Below are 18,697 nucleotides of genomic sequence, written 5' to 3'. Positions count from 1 at the left end.
CACTATCGGCAGCCCTGAAAATGGTTTTCCGTGGTTTCCCATTTTCACACCAGGCAAATGCTGGGGCTGTACCTTAATTAAGGCCACGGCCGATTCCTTCCCACTCCTAGCCATTTCCTGTCCCATCATCGCCATAAGACCTATCTGAGTCGGTGCGACGTAAAGCAACTTGCAAAAAACAAAAGAAAAAATTCTTTTGACAAGTCTTGCCAACTGATACAGGCTTGGTTCTCTGACAGTATCCCACACATCGCAGCACAGTTGAGAGTTCTTGACTTACTTAAAGGTCTAGGAGGATGGAAACAAGAATTCTGTGTAATACTGTTACAGAAAACTACATAAAAGTACACTACATTTGATTTCAATTAAAAACACAGTTCTTGTAAATATATATGATAAAGATTTATGCTTAATATAAATTACTTTAAATTAAGTTGTGGCAAATTTCTGTTCAGTTGAATATAAGTGTTACTGTATGGTTTTCAGGCTTCTCACCCAGTGAAATGAAATTATGGTTACCTGGTGAAAGCCTAATTTCTGACATGAAATCCTTCCCATTCATACATGTGTAGACTGCCAGCCTGAGTGGCTCGGACAGTAGAAAGTTGACCTTCTCAGCCGAAGATGGCAGGTTTGATCCCAGCTCATTCTGGTGGTATTTGAGGGTGTTCAAATACACTAATCTTATGTTGGTAGATTTATGGGCATGTAAGAAAACTCCTGCGAGAAAAAATTTGGCATCTCAGCATCTCAAAAAGGCATAAAAGTAGTCAGTGGGATGGAAATCCTTTAAGATTTTTATCTCAAATGTAGAGCAAATATTGTTACCTTATGTGATCTGCAGTAAACATGGCAAATTGATTAGCAGTATTATTTGTTGACTGTGAGAGATGTTATCTATACCATCTACACTATCTCTACCAGGCATATTGAGTACCGAAGAATTTTGAAAGCTTACAAAATCTTTGATAAGCCCTTTGCCACAAAATATTTGATAGAGAAATGGAAATTACAATTTAACATTGTTATTAATGTGCAGTATGAAGATGGTTTCCTGTGGTTTCTCATTTTCACTCCAGGCAAATGCTGGGGCTGTACCTCAATTAAGGCCATAGCTGCTACCTTCCCAGTCCTACCCTTTTCCTATCCTTCAGTGACCGAATACCTTTGATGTGTTAGTGCGATGTTAAACAAGTAGCAAAAAATTGTTTAAAAAAATGTGCAGTATGTTAATTCAGTTAAGTAAGACAGTTTATATTTTCTGGAAATAAATTGTAAATATTAAAATCCTTGTGGTGTTATTAATCTTCATAATTCATCACTTTCTCTTAGATAAGTCTATGATTGTACCTACTAACATTATCTTATTACTGCCTGTGTATGTAATTTTTTCTTTTCTTCCCCAGGAACTCTCTGATATTAAACATTCCCATACTAAGCTGAAAAAGGTTTTGCAAGATAAATCAACAGAATTGGCTCATGCAGTTAGAAGAGCTGAGCAGTATGAAGCAGAAGTAAAACGGCTGAGAGGCCGAGTAGAAGAATTAAAGCGAGAGCTTGCTGTTGCTGAAGATGAAGTTGATAGTGCATCTAATAATATTAGGTAAGTAGTAGTCCTATTTTTTTACAATTTACTATACGTCGCACCGACATAGATAGGTCTTGTGGTGACTATTGGATAGGAAGGGGCTAGGACTAGGAAGGAAGCAATTGTGGCCTTAATTAAAGTACAGACCCAGCATTCGCCTGATGTGACAATGGGAAACAACAGAATCTGTCTTCAGGGCTGCCGACGGTGGAATTCGAACCCACTATCTCGTGAATGCAAGCTGATAGCTACATGACCCAAACCATGCAGCCACTTGCTCAGTAGTAGTTGTGTTTGCAGTTGAGAATATTGTTCTTCAAATTATTTCATGTTCTTCGTTGTGTGACAGTCTCCTTCTTTCAATGTAAAGGTCTAATTAATTGGTTCAATGAGTGACTTACTGCAGTAAGGAAAAACAACAAATATACCATCTCTTTTTGGTGTTTGATACAGGATTTCTGCACTTCCAGAAATCAAAATTACTTTGCTTCATTTTCAAGATATTGAAATTGTTTTCAGTTTTATTTTAGTCTTTGGTTTTAAGAAGTTCTTAAACCACTTTGATATGTAAAAATTTTGTTTGGACATATCTTGTCAGTTGCCAAGGGTTTTGGTTTAAGTGCTGGAATACATCTTTACTTATCTTGGAAGTCAAAAGTAATGACCTCAGAATTGTGTATGTAGCAGGTTAACAGGCATCTTTAGAACAAAATTGGGTTCCTCTCCCAGGTGTTTTACCTTTCTCCCAATACTTCTCATAGAGCATTCTGGTGGCAAAAATGAGGTCTATAGTTGACCTATAAGGACTAAATTCACATTGTTCCTTCTCAAGTGTAGGTTCAGCCTATTTTCTAGTCCTGCTCTTCAAGGATGGATTTGTGGATTTTGAGGCTATCTGACAGTAGAATTACACCTCTGTAGTTGATACATTTCTTCCTATCACTTTTTTCTGCAAAGGTATGATAACTCCCTGCCTCCAAGTATTACATTCTCTTTCCAAATTTTGTTCAGTACTCTGTGCATCCACTGTTGTCCAACCTCTGCAAGTGCTTTGATCATCTCAATATTAAATTCATCTGGTCCAGTTGATTTGTTGTTCTTCAGTTACAGCCATGTCAAACTATTTGTATTTATGCTGATAAAATCCAGCAAGGGAGTGACATTTCCATCACAGTTCAGTGAAGTTTCAAAGTGCCTGTGGAACTCCTGTAATATTTTGGTCTTATCCCTAGTCACCTCACCATTAGGAAGTTCTACAGATTAGATAGATTCAGTTCCAGTTTCTACTCTTAATGATTCTGTATAACAGTTTCTTATTCCCATCTTGTGTTACTGTATTCTAGTAGCCAGATCTTGCTTACATTTCTGCTTTTCAAATGTAACTTTTGCTTTTCAGCTACAACTAACTGTAATTTTTTCTCTCTTAAACTGACAGGTTTTTCTCTATTACATGATGATCTCCCCATATTCGTGCTCGATATAGGGCTCTTCTTGCACAGTTTCTGTCATCGATTGCCTTTTTAATATCATCATTCCTCCAGGCAGTTTCTTTAGGTTTTCGTATTTGGCTCTGTCGTCCACATAATTTTTCTGCTGTACCTACTACAACCTTCTTTAGAGTGTCCCAGTCTTCATCTACCAATTTCATTTTTTCTCTTGGCAACAATTTGCAACAATGTGACCGTTCGTGGACGCCGTGGTTTGTAGATAACCATGAACTATCAAATTATTTGCCGACTAGTATTCAGAAGGTTCGCATGATACTCCACTCAGGGCATGGCCCTTCGAAGAGTATTCGGTCACATTCAGATAACGACGACTGAGCTATAGATACTGTCAATCATAAAATGTAAATTCTACACTAAGGCAAAGTTTTCAAATAAATCGCAACAGAAATTGGAAGGATCACATTTTAATAAAAAAAAAATCAATTGATTGAATATGAACAACTGAAATGAACAATGTAAAATAAATCATATGCATTCATTAACATTAAATAAGGACCGAGTCCATCTTGCATTGTCCATCATAAACCGGAAATAATTATTTAACACAAATTTACAGAAATGTAGAATCTTATGGATATACCAAAGTCTATCGGGTCATATTATATCATTCACTCGCCGTCGCAAATGTTAATTGTACCTGTCCACTCCGCCTTGCCTTTCATAGTTATCATTGTTCCTATCTGACTAACTAAATATCGGTTAACTTGAACCCCCCAACAGACTTCAGCATTTATAAATGATCACACATGGCAACACAATACACATAAGTGAGTAAAATGCACGTCGTTTCCACCCATCGAGCTGCTGGGCTGCACCTGAAATGAATCTTTATCTACTGGCATGAAAATATAAGTTGGTGCCGTCTGGACTGCGTCGAGGTCTGCCTTCACCGTCAGCTGAAATGCTACTACAGCATGAATCTACTATAAGCATCTACTACATGTACATCGATCGCAATAGGTGACTCTGATCTTAAACATAACTATCACTGAATTGCATTTTAAGACCCTAACCGTGCGCATATTCCAACATTTCATTACTTGCAACTACGAATCTTAATTTATTAATTCATGTACTTGATGACTCTCTTCAATACCAATGCCTAACGCTGGACTAGCTTGTCAATCATCTCACAAAATATGCGGCGGAAATTCTATTAACAACACCATTAACAACTTAACACGTCTCGAAACTCAATATAATTCGACACGCAAACCATAAAAATCAACCTAAATTATCTCGTGTCCGCCACGCTTTATGACGACCCTACGCTCGTCATCTCATTGTATACCGCACAAAATCATCACATCCTAACTGCACAAGCAAAATTAAGGAAGAGTCTTATTAACATTATACATGAACATTACCTAATACACCTTAATGAACTTCCATATCACATCATGGAATTATACCAAGATCACGCACCAATATTTCACACACACTATCACACTGCAACTTACCTGTAGTAAATGATATTATTTTTGTTTCACAGCGATAAATAATACGGACACAACGCAGTAAAACGTCTCATCCACGGTAATTGACGGCATACAATATTTACCCACGTATGATCAATCGCAACCCGACAAATACAACCGAAAATCTGTTAGATCGTTCAAGTTAACACCCCCTTGTCACCTACGTGACATTGACAAAAGGACTAACGCTACTAAAGCATTCTAGGAAAGCAAAAGATAGACAAGTACAATAACTTATCTGGCTTCTTCATGGCAATTCCGCAGCGGTTTAATCATCATTTTTGTAATTCCGTCCATTCCGGCAGAGGCCTGAGTCCGCCAGGGCACTATATTGGTTTAGCACTTCATGTTGTTCATTTACATTCCCTGGTCAGATAGTGATTTAACATCTCCGGCCGCCACCTGAAACTTGTACAATATAATTAGGAATACAATTTCACACTAATTGTATCTTCACTATTCCAGTTTGATACTGGCCTGAGGAAACATATAATTCGAGGTTTGCAAATGATTTTGGCTATTATATAACTTATATCTGGGCTTATTCTTTATGTTTATCAATTACAGAACCAGATCTTTATGCTTGCTTCAATTATCTTCCTTCATACAGTAATCCGTAAGTAAAACACGAACTCCTTCCATTATTATTTACACTAATAATAAGTTGCTTTCCATAAGCAGAGAAATCCTATGCTAGCTATACATGTGTTTTTGACATTTGAGGAACTGAATAACAACTCTAACCTTCATCATAGAAGTTGCTAAAGGAAAACACACACTATTGTTCTTCTTCTTACTATGAAACACGTCAGCACGGGCCCATTAGATGATTTGCCATATGAAGTTTCATGCTAATCCATGGCCCCCTTTACAACTTCAAACTAGATATCATGTCTAGCCACATTCTTCTCAGCTGATGCTGACATTGTACTGAGCTCTTGCTTGTAGATAAAGCTGATCTTGACGTAATTCGACATATACCACGGGGTCTTGAGTTCGATCCACCGGCTCTCATCCATTATGTCTATTCTACACTTACGAGTTGTATCGGTTCTTTTATAAATATGCGCGTAAGCCGCACATTGACACGTTACACCTTTTTCCAAGTCATTGATACACATTTCATTTCACTTATGACTTTCAATGACCGGCCGACATATTGCTACAGGTCATTGAAAGGTCATACCTTCCCTGAATTCTTCCTTTGTACTTGGCACGGTAAGTCGCCAAGTTTTCATTTTTGGGACTCTTTTGTTACAGACTCTGGTAGGTCTTTTCTCTGCAATAACTGCAACCAACAGTCTGTGGTTTCTACCAAAGTCTGCACTTGGAATGGCCTTGACATCATTCACATTCTTCCATGGATTTTTATCTATCAGAATATACCACTAGCCAACATGATTTTGCGGTAAAATAGAAAATATGTAATTCTTATGGAAATCGCTGCCCTGACTCCGAAAATGATGCTATTTTTTTCCTATCACATCTAGTTTTGACGCAGTTCAGTGTTTTAGTATCTGCATGAATTCGTAAGATGTAATGTTGAGAGATGTTCTTGCGCAACTTTTTTTTAGAATACAATTATGTGATTTCATTTGTTATTGTTTGCATTTTATTATAGGTTTATTGCTGTCTAAACTTTAATTTTATAGTTGGTAATTTCCTGGTAAATTCATCACAAACTCCCCCAGATACGCAATAGACCGCGAGGTATGTAGGATTGAAGATAAGACAATTGAGCGTTTGTCTTTCATCTTAGACCACTTGAATAAACAGACGTGTTAAAAGCCCCAGCCCTTATGCAATGTTTATGATGGACTGATGAAGCAGTTTCCTTGCAAAGATAACAGTCCAAAAGTATTATACTCATGAAGATGAACTTGTATTTTGTACGGATGTTTCAAATCTTCTACGTCAATTGGGAGAGAAAGAGTATGATCCTAGTAACCGGCGTGTTTTTATTGACTCTTCCAAAAGAAGTTTAAAGGCTGTTTTGCTTCATAATACAACTGTTCTGGCATCCGTACTAATTGCACACTCCACAAAAATGTCTGAAACATACGAGACCTTAAAGTTGGTGCTTGAAGAAATTAAATATCACGAGCATGGGTGGCAAATTTGCGATGATTTGAAGATCATTGGATTGCTGCTTGGACAACAAAAAGACTGTACAAAATTTCCCTGTTTTCAATGCGAATGGGATAGCAGGGTATGGGATAAACATTTGGATACAGTGAATTGGCCAAAAAGGAAACAACTACAACCAGGATCCAAAAATGTCTTGAACGTAAGTCTTATTGACCGTGAAAAAATTCTACTTCCACCCTTGCACATCAAATTAGGATTGATGAAACAGTATGTCAAGGCATTAGATAAAAGTAGCCTATGCTTCCAGTATTTATCCACTAAATTTCCCTCATTATCAGATGCAAAAATCAAAGAAGGCGTATTTGATGGACCACAGATTCGTAAACTGATGAAGGAAAAAATTTCACGGACACGATGACCAAAATTGAGAAAGAGGCATGGAACGCATGCAAAGATGTAGTGACTAAATTCCCTGGCAACATTAAGGACCCTCAGTACAAAGAAATTGTAAGGAAAATGTTCGTAAAGTTTAAGGAAATCAGTTGTATTATGAGCTTCGCATCTGGATTATTTCCCTCCAAATTTAGGAGCTGTCAGTGAAGAACAAGATTAAAGATTTCACCAGGATCTCAAAGATGCAGAACGACACTATCAGGGACGTTGGGATGTGAATAGGATGGCCGATTACTGTTGGTCAATTGCACGAGATGACCCTTCTAGAGATCATTCGGGAACTTAAAAAACCTGGAAATTCCACGGAAAACGAGAAAAGACGGAGGTGTGAATCTAACCTGCACATAATCTAAGTAAAAAAACTATGTATGTTTAACCATGTAATTTTTATTCAAGGTACGGTTATATTAATTTAAAAGCAACTGTACAGCCAAAACTAAATAGGCGCTTTATGCTTCAGTTTCACGAATTACAATATACATTAAAAATATAATACGAACCATCTACTTGCTTACAAAGCAGCATTTATGTGTATTTAATGCATGCAAAATATGATTACGTTTTGCAAGCTGAAATTTACATTAATACATCAAATTTAATAAGTACTGAGTATCAACAATTTTACGTAAGAACAAAATAACATTTTGTAAAATTGCCTCTAAACCAGATGTGATGCGCTAAAACGAATTTTTTTCTCGAATTCTGCGTTAAGAAATTCATAAAACCCACCTATTTTCGTTTTTACCGCACAAGAAAGTTTTTTTTTTTTTTTTTTTTTTTGCAGGCAGGAGTAATCTATTACTATACCTTATTTTTATCATTCCAGCTATATCTAGTGATTTTATGAGAGTCCCTTTTCGTGAACCAAGTGTTACTCACTCTGTTTCTCATGCATAGATCTAGCATATATTCTCCCTCTTCATTTCTATTTCCCATTCCATGAGAGCCCAGTGTGGATTCATATCCTGTTCATTGTGAGCCAACTTGTGAATTAAAATTACCCATTAGAATTAGATTTTCATACTTGGTGTGTTCTTCCAAGTTATTAAGGAAGTTGGCCTTTTCGTATTTTTAGCATCTTACCTGTGGGGCATAAACTTGGGTCACATTGTCTTTTTTTCCTCCTAAGTTCACCGGTAACTTAATTATCCTTTCACTAACAAACTCGACTACAAGCATTTATGTCTTTATGTATTAAAAATCCCACTCTGTTCTTAGACTGTACTTCATTTCCAGATCAGTAGAGACTATACTCCAATCTGATATTTATTTTCCCAGTTTTCTTCCACTTTGTTTCACTCAACCCCATGATCAGAAGTTTTCTTCTTTCTATGAGGTCGACCAGCTCCTCAGTTTTGTCAATGTCAGGATATTTAATGTTCCCACTCTGATACTTGGTCTTCGTTTGTTCGGTAGCTAGTGTAACATCAGGCTGTAAACTGTCATTTGCACCAAACTTATGTCGCTGTCATAAATTTCTACACCTGAGGCTGGTATTATTCTTGAAAGCAACTTCCTCAATAATCCCTCTGATGACCTGCTGAGCCTAACACAGAGCAAGATTATTTTCTTTCAGGGTTTTCTCCCTTAGCCTTTGATGTCCAGTCACCTCAACCTACAAGGCAGCAGGTTGTAATCATGTTAATTCCTGAATACAGGGCTACCTCTTCTGCCATCTCCACTGTATCAGAATCCACCTTCTCCATTGTAGATGTCATTGAGGTCTCCCTAATACACAAAAATATATTATAAATTGACCAAACCACACTTCTGCTCCCAGCCCTCCCCTATCCAGTGAACAAATTTATTGCCTACAGCATTTCCCTCACGATTAGCAGCCTATATTAAGTACAGAAAACTTTCTGAAGGTTACTAAGGTGACAGTGAAGGACTACTACAATCATAATTTGCCTCTCTTATTCATAATATCTCCAATTCACAATCATTGACAAGTTTATGTAACGTAAACAATATTGAACAGATTCTCTCAAATCACTTTAAATCATCTGCCTGTTCCTAAATATCCAGCAATAAAATACTACCAAGCTAAGAAACAACATTTAGTAGCTAAACAAAATATTCTGGTCAATAAATGCAGTAATCCTGCTAGGGCATCTAAGAGAATGTGACAGAAAAGACTTGAAAACTACGCATATAAGTACAGTATGATTTTTTACAATTGGCAGCATAAGGTAGTGGTTTCTGTTACGACATCGGTCGCACACCTTGGACTTCACAGTTAAGGGACAATTTGTTAATTTGATCCAAATTGGAAAGCAAACCTACCACTTCTTACGTACTTCTATCAATTATACCAAGACATCCCCAGTGGATATTTGTATGGTTTCATTTTATTCAAATGGAGGTCGGAACTAGTCCCAGAATGTTTTAGCTTTTACATTACCAATAAAATATTGAATAGGTGGAAACTTTTTAAGTGTAATTTTCTTTCAATATGGATAATCATGAAAATCATTGCTTACGGTAAAGCAACTTAAAAAAGAAAGAAAGAAAGAAAGAAAGAAAGAAAGAAAGAAAGGAAGGAAGGAAGAAGGAAATCTTATTGATTTATTGTCTAGCATCCCATTTCAGGACAGTTTTTGTCACCTGAACTAACTAGATTATTTTACAAATTTGTTTATATTTTTATATTGTTTAGTGATCATTTTTACCTGAAAATGTAGAATAACAATAATTTGTGCTTCAGTGGGTTGTGTTTATACAAAGTAAATGAATTGTATCAGTTGGTTTGTGTGATTTAAATTAGTTTTCCTGTTGAAAATATTCTGTATTCTTACAGTTATAGGTAGGTAACACAGGGAAGTAAGGCTCAGAAAGAAATATCTTGATACTGATAATTGTTTTATATTTCTTCTTGTTATACTTTTCAGAAAATTACAACGGACAAATGATGAGCTTCAAGAGCAAGTGGAAAGTTTGCAAGTTCAGGTGGAACATCTTCACACGAGGTAAGGTGCCATCTTATATCTGGAATACTGTCAGTTGTATTTGCAGTTAACCCTCCTAAACACTGATGGTAAAATTAATCATCCATTATGACATTTCAAATCTTTGCCTATCAGTGATATGAAAGGAAGAGTCGGTCAGTATATAGCCAGGTGCACTTTGAATTAGCATGCGTTGCTTGCTGGGTTCACTCTTTGAGAGACCACACCACTTATCTTCTCTTTTATTCCGTTAATAACCATGTAGCATGAGCGAAAATGATGTAGGGTCATTAATGTAATAATGTAATTCTTCCATTGATTGTGGGACAATAAAGACAATAAAATAAGATTATTATGGGGGAAAATAGAGGTAGAAATATAAATGTCACATTGGGCTAAGAAGGGACGTTGCACACAAAAACAAGTAGAGATGTTGAAAGCACAAAGTGGTTTTACACCAGCCACACTTAACAAAGATAGGATAGTGACAAGTGTCGCCGCTGTCAAAACAGTATTGCATAGGATGCTGAAAGGCTTCAGGTTTTTTGGACAGGTACTGGCTTTGGCTTTGGTACCAAACGTATTGCCTCGTGGGATGATAGTTGGATTTATGACAGAAAATGAATTTTTGAGATGGTGATTCCCTGCGCTGAAACAGTATCCAATTCAGTAATTAAAAAGTGTCAGTTAATCTACGTACAAAGCTTCCAGGAAAGGAATCCAGAAGGGGCACAACTTTACCAGACAATGTATTATATTTGAATGTGCCAATAAACCATTCATTCTCTTGTGTAGATGACATTGTTTCAGACTTCGTGCAACCAACATGAGTATTTTTATGTGATAACAGGTTCTTTCTCACCATCTTGCCAAATACACCTGTTGACTCTCTTAAAGTGATGCATAAAGGCCCTAGAAGTTTACTACTTGCAGTAATTGTCGGCATTGTGGTGTAACAGAATGAAAGAGAAGATTAGTAATGTGGTCTCTCGGTGAGTGAATCCAGCATGCGTAACAGTCCTGCGTAGCCAAGTACTCTATTTCAAACATACAAACTTTAATGCTTTCTGTAGGTCATGTAAGTTAATTTCTGAAAGAAATGTTGTGACCATTGTGTTATTCATAACTTATTTAACGTGTGTGCAAAATTTTGTGTAAGATCGATGATTCCTCAGTACACAAACTTCCCTGGTTAATGACATAAACAAGAATGCTGTGTTTTTTTTTTGTTTTGTGTTTTAAATGTTGTGGATTAAGGTGTAATATATAGTGGATTTTCTGTGTGTAGCAAATTTATATTTCTAGTAATGGTTGGTCTTTAGAGATAAGGAAGTGTAAGAAATATTGACTGAACTGTTGGATTCGTATTCTATTGTGTACTGTAGATTTTTGTGGAAGTTTATTCATGTGTGTCACTAGTTGTGCACCATGTTTGGCATTGACTTTGTGTAGAAGGATAATCCAGTATATTAGCCAGTATGTTAGGTATGTTTTGTTGGTGGTGGTTCAGTGTGTTTGAAAGTCTTGAATTTTGTATACTTACACTAGTTTCTTGCAGCATGTCTCTATGTCAAGTTCTATTTTTGTCTGATTACCCTGCCTATGAATTTTGCTACTTTCTAGGCTGGTGTAAATGTGTGTAGTTGATGACTGGACATAATGGCAGTGAATTTTTTTTTCTTTTCTTTTTTTTCCCCCTCACTATCTATGGTTTGGGATGGGCATTTTGTGTTGGTGCAGCAGAATATACTTATTTCAAGAAACATTCGTTTTGCTCAGGAATGATAGTTTTCTACTTGGTGAGTTAGTGAAATCACATTTCAGTTTTAAAATGTTGTTCTTTGTAATATTTTCTCTCCGTGATGAGGTCTTCTGTGATAACTATTCTGTTACCTTTGTCTGCTTTTGGAAAAGAATGGTGTATATGTTTAGAAGTGATGAGGTCTTTGTTTTGCTTCCTTATTTGTGCAGTTTATGTGGCTATGGATATGATCATAGTCAGTTCGTTGTTTATAATATAATGATGGTATTACCAAATAAGTGGCTATGCAGTTTGGGTCAGGTAGCTATCGGTTTGCATTTAGGAGATGGTGGGTTCAAACTCCACTGTCGGCAGTCCCGAAGATGGTTTTCCGTCATTTCCCATTTTCACACCAGGCAAATGCTGGGGCTCTGCCTTAATTAAGGCCATGGTTGCTTCCTTCCCACTCCTATCCCTTTCCTACCCATCGTCGCCATAAGACCTATTTGTGTCGGTGTTACGTAAAGCAGATTGTAAAAAAATAAACAATAATATTATTGGTTTTATGTCCCACTAACTACTTTAGTACGATTTTTAGAGATGCCAAGGTAACGTAATTTTGTCACACAGAAGTTCTTTTAAATGTCATTATATCTTATCGAGACTGACATATTTGTATTGTGATCTTATTGAAAGTTATGTTTTAAGTCTTTGTCTAGTAGTTTGGTTTCCTTGTGTGTGGATATGATATCAGTGAGTTTGCCAATTGTTGGATGGAAGTTATATGTAGTTATTGTGATTTATTTTGTTTTTAATATTACGAAGCTGTTTGATTTCTTCTCATTTGTTTTTTGTGTATGTTAGCTGTCATTTTATTTTTCTTATGTATATTATTTTTCACCATCACAAAGAGTATTGAACAGGGATGGTAAATTACTTGTATTTCCTTTTGAAATTATAATTACCGCCATCACCAAACAGTAGTTTATCATTGATTATCTTGCATGGGCATCTACATTGGCGACAAAAATTATATTGTTACTCTTTTATTCCTCCTCTGCGAACCATGTGACCTTGCCGCGGTGGGGAGGCTTGCGTGCCCCAATGATGCAGATAGCCGAGCCGCAGGTGCAACCATATCGGATCGGTATCTGTTGAGAGACCAGACTAACGAATGGTTCATCGAAAGGGGGGTAGCAGCCTTTCGGTAGTTGCAAGGGCGGCAGTCTAGATGATTGACTGATACGGCCTTGTAATAATACTCAACATGGCTTAGCTGTGTTGATACTGCTACACGGCTGAAAGCAACGGGGAAACTACAGCCGTAACTACCTCCCGAGGACATGCAGCTCTCTCTGTATGAATGATGTACTGATGATGGCTTCCTCCTGGGTAAAATATTCTGGAGGTAAACTAGTCCCCCATTCGGATCTCCGGGTGGGGACTACACGAGAGGGGGCGATCATCAGGAAGATGGATACTGACATTCTGCGAGTCGGAGCGTGGAATGTTAGAAGTTTGAATCATTGTGGTAGGTTAGAGAATCTGAAAAGGGAGATGGATAGGCTAAAGTTAGATGTAGTTGGTATTAGTGAAGTACGTTGGCAGGAAGAACAAGATTTTTGGTCAGGCGACTACCGAATTATCAACACAAAATCAAACAGGGGAAATGCAGGAGTTGGTTTAATAATGAATAAGAAAATAGGGCAGCGGGTAAGCTACTACGACCAGCATAGTGAAAGAATTATTGTCGTCAAGATAGACACCAAACCAATGCCCACCACAATAGTGCAGGTCTATATGCCTACTAGTTCAGTGGATGATGAGGAAATCGAAAGAATATATGAGGAGATAGAAGATTTAATACAATATGTAAAAGGTGACGAGAATCTAATTGTGATGGGAGACTGGAATGCAGTGGTAGGCCAAGGAAGAGAAGGTAGTACAGTAGGAGAATTTGGATTGGGACAAAGGAACGAAAGAGGAAGTCGGCTGGTTGAATTCTGCACTGATCATAATTTAGTCCTTGCCAATACTTGGTTCAAACACCACAAACGACAGCTGTATACGTGGATGAGATCTGGAGACACTAGAAGGTATCAAATAGACTTCATTATGATTAGGCAGAGATTCAGAAACCAGGTGTTGGATTGCAAAACTTTCCCAGGAGCAGACGTGGACTCTGACCATAAGTTGTTGGTCATGAAATGCCATCTGAAGTTGAAGAAATTGAAGAAAGAAAAGAATGCAAAAAGATGGGATCTAGACAAGTTGAAAGAAAAGAGTGTGAGGGATTGTTTCAAGGAACATGTTGCAAAAGGACCAAATGAAAAGGCTGAAGGAAACACTATAGAGGAAGAGTGGAAAGTCATGAAAAATGAAGTCAGTAGGGCCGCTGAAGAAATGTTAGGAAGGAAGAAAAGATCAACTAAGAATCAGTGGATAACTCAGGAGATACTAGACCTGATTGATGAACGACAAAAATACAAGAATGCTAGAAATGAAGAGGGCAGAAAAGAATACAGGCGATTAAAGAATGAAGTGGGTAGAAAGTGCAAGGTAGCTAAGGAAGAATGGCTGAAGGAGAAGTGCAAGGATGTCGAAGGCTGTATGGTCCTGGGAAAGGTAGATGCTAGATACAGGAAAATCAAGGAAACCTTTGGAGAAAGGAAATCTAGGTGTATGAATATTAAGAGCTCAGATGGAAAGCCACTTCTAGGGAAAGAAGACAAAGCAGAAAGATGGCAGGAGCATATCGAACAGTTGTACCAAGGTAAAGATGTAGATAATTTGGTTCTGGAACATGAAGAGGTTGTTGATGCTGATGAAATGGGAGACCCAATTTTGAGGTCAGAGTTTGACAGAGCTGTGAGTGACCTAAATAGGAACAAGGCACCTGGAATTGATGACATTCCCTCTGAATTACTGACTGCCTTAGGAGAAACCAGCATGGCAAGGTTATTTCATTTAGTGTGCAAGATGTATGAGACAGGAGAAGTCCCATCTGATTTTCGGCAGGATGTTGTTATACCTATTCCCAAGAAAGCCGGTGTTGACAGGTGTGAAAACTACTGCACCATTAGTTTAGTATCTCATGCCTGCAAAATTTTAACATGTATTATTTACAGAAGAATGGAAAAACAAGTTGATGCTGAGTTGGGAGAAGATCAATTTGGCTTCAGAAGAAATGTAGAAACACGTGAAGCAATCCTGACTTTACGTCTGATCTTAGAGGATCGAATCAAAAAGGACAAGCCCACGTACATGGCATTCGTAGATCTAGAAAAGGCATTCGTTAATGTTGATTGGACCAAGCTATTTATGATTCTGAAGATGATAGGGATCAGATACCGAGAACGAAGAATTATCTACAATCTGTATAAAAATCAGTCTGCAGTGATAAGAATCGAGGGCTTTGAAAAAGAAGCAGCAATCCAGAAAGGAGTGAGGCAAGGCTGCAGTTTGTCACCTCTCCTTTTCAATGTTTACATAGAACAGGCAGTAAAGGAAATCAAAGAGAAATTTGGAAAGGGAATCACAGTCCAAGGAGAGGAAATCAAAACCTTGAGATTTGCCGATGATATTGTTATTTTATCTGAGACTGCAGAAGATCTTGAGAAGTTGCTGAATGGTAGGGATGAAGTCTTGGGTAAGGAGTACAAATGAAAATAAATAAGTCCAAAACAAAAGTAATGGAGTGCAGTCGAACGAAGGCAGGTGATGTAGGAAATATTAGATTGGGAAATGAAGTCTTAAAGGAAGTAGATGAATATTGTTACTTGGGTAGTAAAATAACTAACGATGGCAGAAGTAAGGAGGACATAAAATGCAGACTAGCACAAGCCAGGAAGAGCTTTCTTAAGGAAAGAAATTTGCTCACTTCAAACATTGATATCGGAATTAGAAAGATGTTTTTGAAGACTTTTGTGTGGAGCGTGGCATTGTATGGAAGTGAAACATGGACGATAACTAGCTCAGAAAGAAAGAGAATAGAAGCTTTTGAAATGTGGTGTTACAGAAGAATGCTGAAGGTGAGATGAATAGATCGAATCACGAATGAAGAGATACTGAATCGAATTGGTGAGAGGAGATCGATTTGGCTAAATTTGACAAGAAGAAGAGATAGAATGATAGGACACATTTTAAGACACCCAGGACTTGTTCAGTTGGTTTTTGAAGGAAGTGTAGGTGGTAAGAACGGTAGGGGTAGGCCAAGGTATGAATATGACAAGCAGATTAGAGCAGATGTAGGATGCAATAGTTACGTAGAAATGAAAAGGTTAGCACAGGATAGGGTGGCATGGAGAGCTGCATCAAACCAGTCTATGGACTGATGACTCAAACAACAACAACAACAACAACAACAACACTCTTTTATTTATTTCTATTTTTATTGAATATTGCTATGCCTGTGCACTTTCTTTTGTTTGCTTCTCATTGCTTATATTACCTGTGTTTAGCTTTGAAATCATAGTAAAGTAAAATCTGAATACAGTTTGGTCAAATGTGCTCCTTAAATTTTACACATTTTTGGTTCCTAAATACTTGTTTTATAGTGTGATTTATCTAATAGTTAAAATCAGTTGAATAATGTCAAGAAATTCTTTGTATAAAATATATATATATATTTTGCTAGTGATATAACATTACTCTGATTCATTTGAGGTTTTCAGTAATGTAAGGATGGAAAAGGGCTAGGATTAGAAAGGTAGCAGCCATGGCTTTGTTTAATGCACAGGCTCTGCATTTGCCTGGTGTGAAAAGTAGAAATGTGGAAAACTATCTACAAGGATGCCAACGTTTGGGTTCAAATCTTTAATCTCCTCAATGCAAGCTCATAGTTATAAGACCCAAATCATGTGGCGCCAGTTAGTGTATTGATAATAACAGGAGTGTGTGTTACTGAAATTTTAGTTTTATTGTTTTATTTTTAAGTTGTCATATCTTCTCTACTTGTTAATAGCCCTGTTGTATTAGCATTGCTAACTTTTCAAAAAGTTGTGACAATACAATGAATTAAATCTCTCAGAAGAGAAAGGATCAAGCCGAAACAATGTTTATATCAAGATCAGAACATCACATTACGATGATTTCCAGGGTAATTACTTTCTTACAAACAGACCCATCAGAAGCCCAAATTAGCTGTTGTTATAGCTGAAAAATGGACGAAGGATCACAAGAACCAAAACTTGGACTTCTAGAAATCAGTGAATACTGAGTCTGTTCTAAATCAAATGCATGATTTTTCTACAGAACTGTTTCTTTTTACGTCTAATTGAACTACTTGTCATGCTGCGCAATCAGTAAAAGTTTTTTTTGTAAGAAGAGGATGTCCCTCTTGTAATTCCTATTGGAAAATTTGCTAATTATGAACACAGTATATGAACACAGTATCAAATATTTGGGAACTGATGAAAAAACAAGTGACAAAAAAGGGTGATTACTAAGAAATTTTCTCTTGTTGATAGTTGAATTCAAGTGTGATGTGATGGTGCTTGCAGTGATGTGAAGTGGGAAAACTGTAAGATGATCAAGCAGAATTTGTCTGGTATTGATTATCATTCATAGATGCAAGAAGACAAAGATGCATCACTACAGTAGTGTCCCATGGAAAATCAAAGCATTCATATCCAATAAAGTGAGCACCTACAATTTCAACTACCTACATTTATGCAGAAAAAGAGGAATTATGAGTACTATAATGATATGGGGTGTTTGAGACTGTAGTCCCTTTTGAGCATGCTTGACCATATCTTGATTCAGGGTAAAGACTGATTCACAACAGTCATCTAATTTTTTACCTCCAAGAACTACCACAAGGACAGCAGTGATTCTCTGGCTGAAATAATAGGTGAGTGGAGACCTACTGCTGCCTAACAGTTTTTATAAGGTTCTTTCAAAGGCTGAGGGAGTGAACCCCAACAGAATCTTCTCTAGCATTAAACCTAACATGTCAGCCAAGTGAATAATCAAATGTACTTTCAAGCAGATGCTTAGAAATTTATAAGATCACAAATCTGACTCCATCTTCACTTAGATCTGCTATGAATTATGACCCAACATCTTCAAGATAACTTGCAGAAGTATGCATAGAGAAAAATACTGTCAAGACTGAATAAGAAAATAATTAGGACTTCAAACACCACAAACCCTGATTTTCAAGAATGAAGACCTTATTGTTCTTTTGGAAAGAAGAAAAATAGAGATCTTAGCACTGGGTGAAGCATAGGGGTAAGGTATAAAATCACTGTGAAAAGTGTGCAAACTCAGCTGCTATGGGAACCTAAAGGAAGTGCATAATAGTGTAGTGATCAGTAAAAACATTGATGCAGTCTCGGACTTAGAGTACCTACATTAGTGAGAGAATAATTATATTGCTACAAAATATGAACAAAAGTTCTTTGACTGTCTAGGCAAATGAAGAAGTAAAAGAGGTGCAACAGGAGTTTAAAATCTCGGACCACCAATTTAACGAGTTTAGTCTAAAAATTAGTTTTGCTGGTCAGGAGGGAATGATGGAGTGAAGAAGTTGACCCTTTCCACTAACTTGGAAGTGTTCGAATTTCAAGATAGCTGGGTCCTATTCTGAAATCACCAGAAGGGGGGAGGGTTCAAAAAGGAACTCAGTTGTTCCACGAAGTCACAATTCTCTTCTGAGACAACTAAATCCATATGCAGTCCAAAAGAATTATTTTATGTCGCATACTTTTTGCCAATAAAACACATGGTCTTGAAACTTGTACCATAAACTGCAGAAATGAAGCCCTGAGATCAATATTCGAGAAATTCTCTGAAGACTATTTGAGTTAGTGCTATGTTAAACCACTATAAGAAAAGAAAGAAAAAAGAGAGAGAGAGAGAGAGCGCGAGCATGCGCGCGCACACAGAAGGTC

At 37.1% G+C, this 18,697-nt stretch overlaps 1 protein-coding gene across 6 annotated transcripts in view; it reads left to right on the top strand.

Annotated features, from left to right (window-relative positions):
• Positions 1-18,697, top strand: part of LOC136856824 (coiled-coil domain-containing protein 102A) — a 237,678-nt gene that overhangs the window by 158,617 nt on the left and 60,364 nt on the right. For all 6 annotated transcript variants that reach the window (XR_010858467.2, XM_067134976.2, XM_067134977.2 and 3 more), the window contains 2 exons: positions 1,407-1,603; positions 10,007-10,084. Coding sequence is in view for 5 of the 6 variants with exons in the window: in XM_067134976.2 (XP_066991077.1) it covers positions 1,407-1,603; positions 10,007-10,084 (275 nt within the window). In the remaining variant the exon portion in view is untranslated. The remainder of the gene's footprint in view (positions 1-1,406; positions 1,604-10,006; positions 10,085-18,697) is intronic.

Source organism: Anabrus simplex, chromosome 1 (assembly GCF_040414725.1).
Source record: "Anabrus simplex isolate iqAnaSimp1 chromosome 1, ASM4041472v1, whole genome shotgun sequence".
NCBI classification, from domain to species: domain Eukaryota; kingdom Metazoa; phylum Arthropoda; class Insecta; order Orthoptera; family Tettigoniidae; genus Anabrus; species Anabrus simplex.
This window is presented reverse-complemented; position numbering and strand designations above follow the sequence as displayed.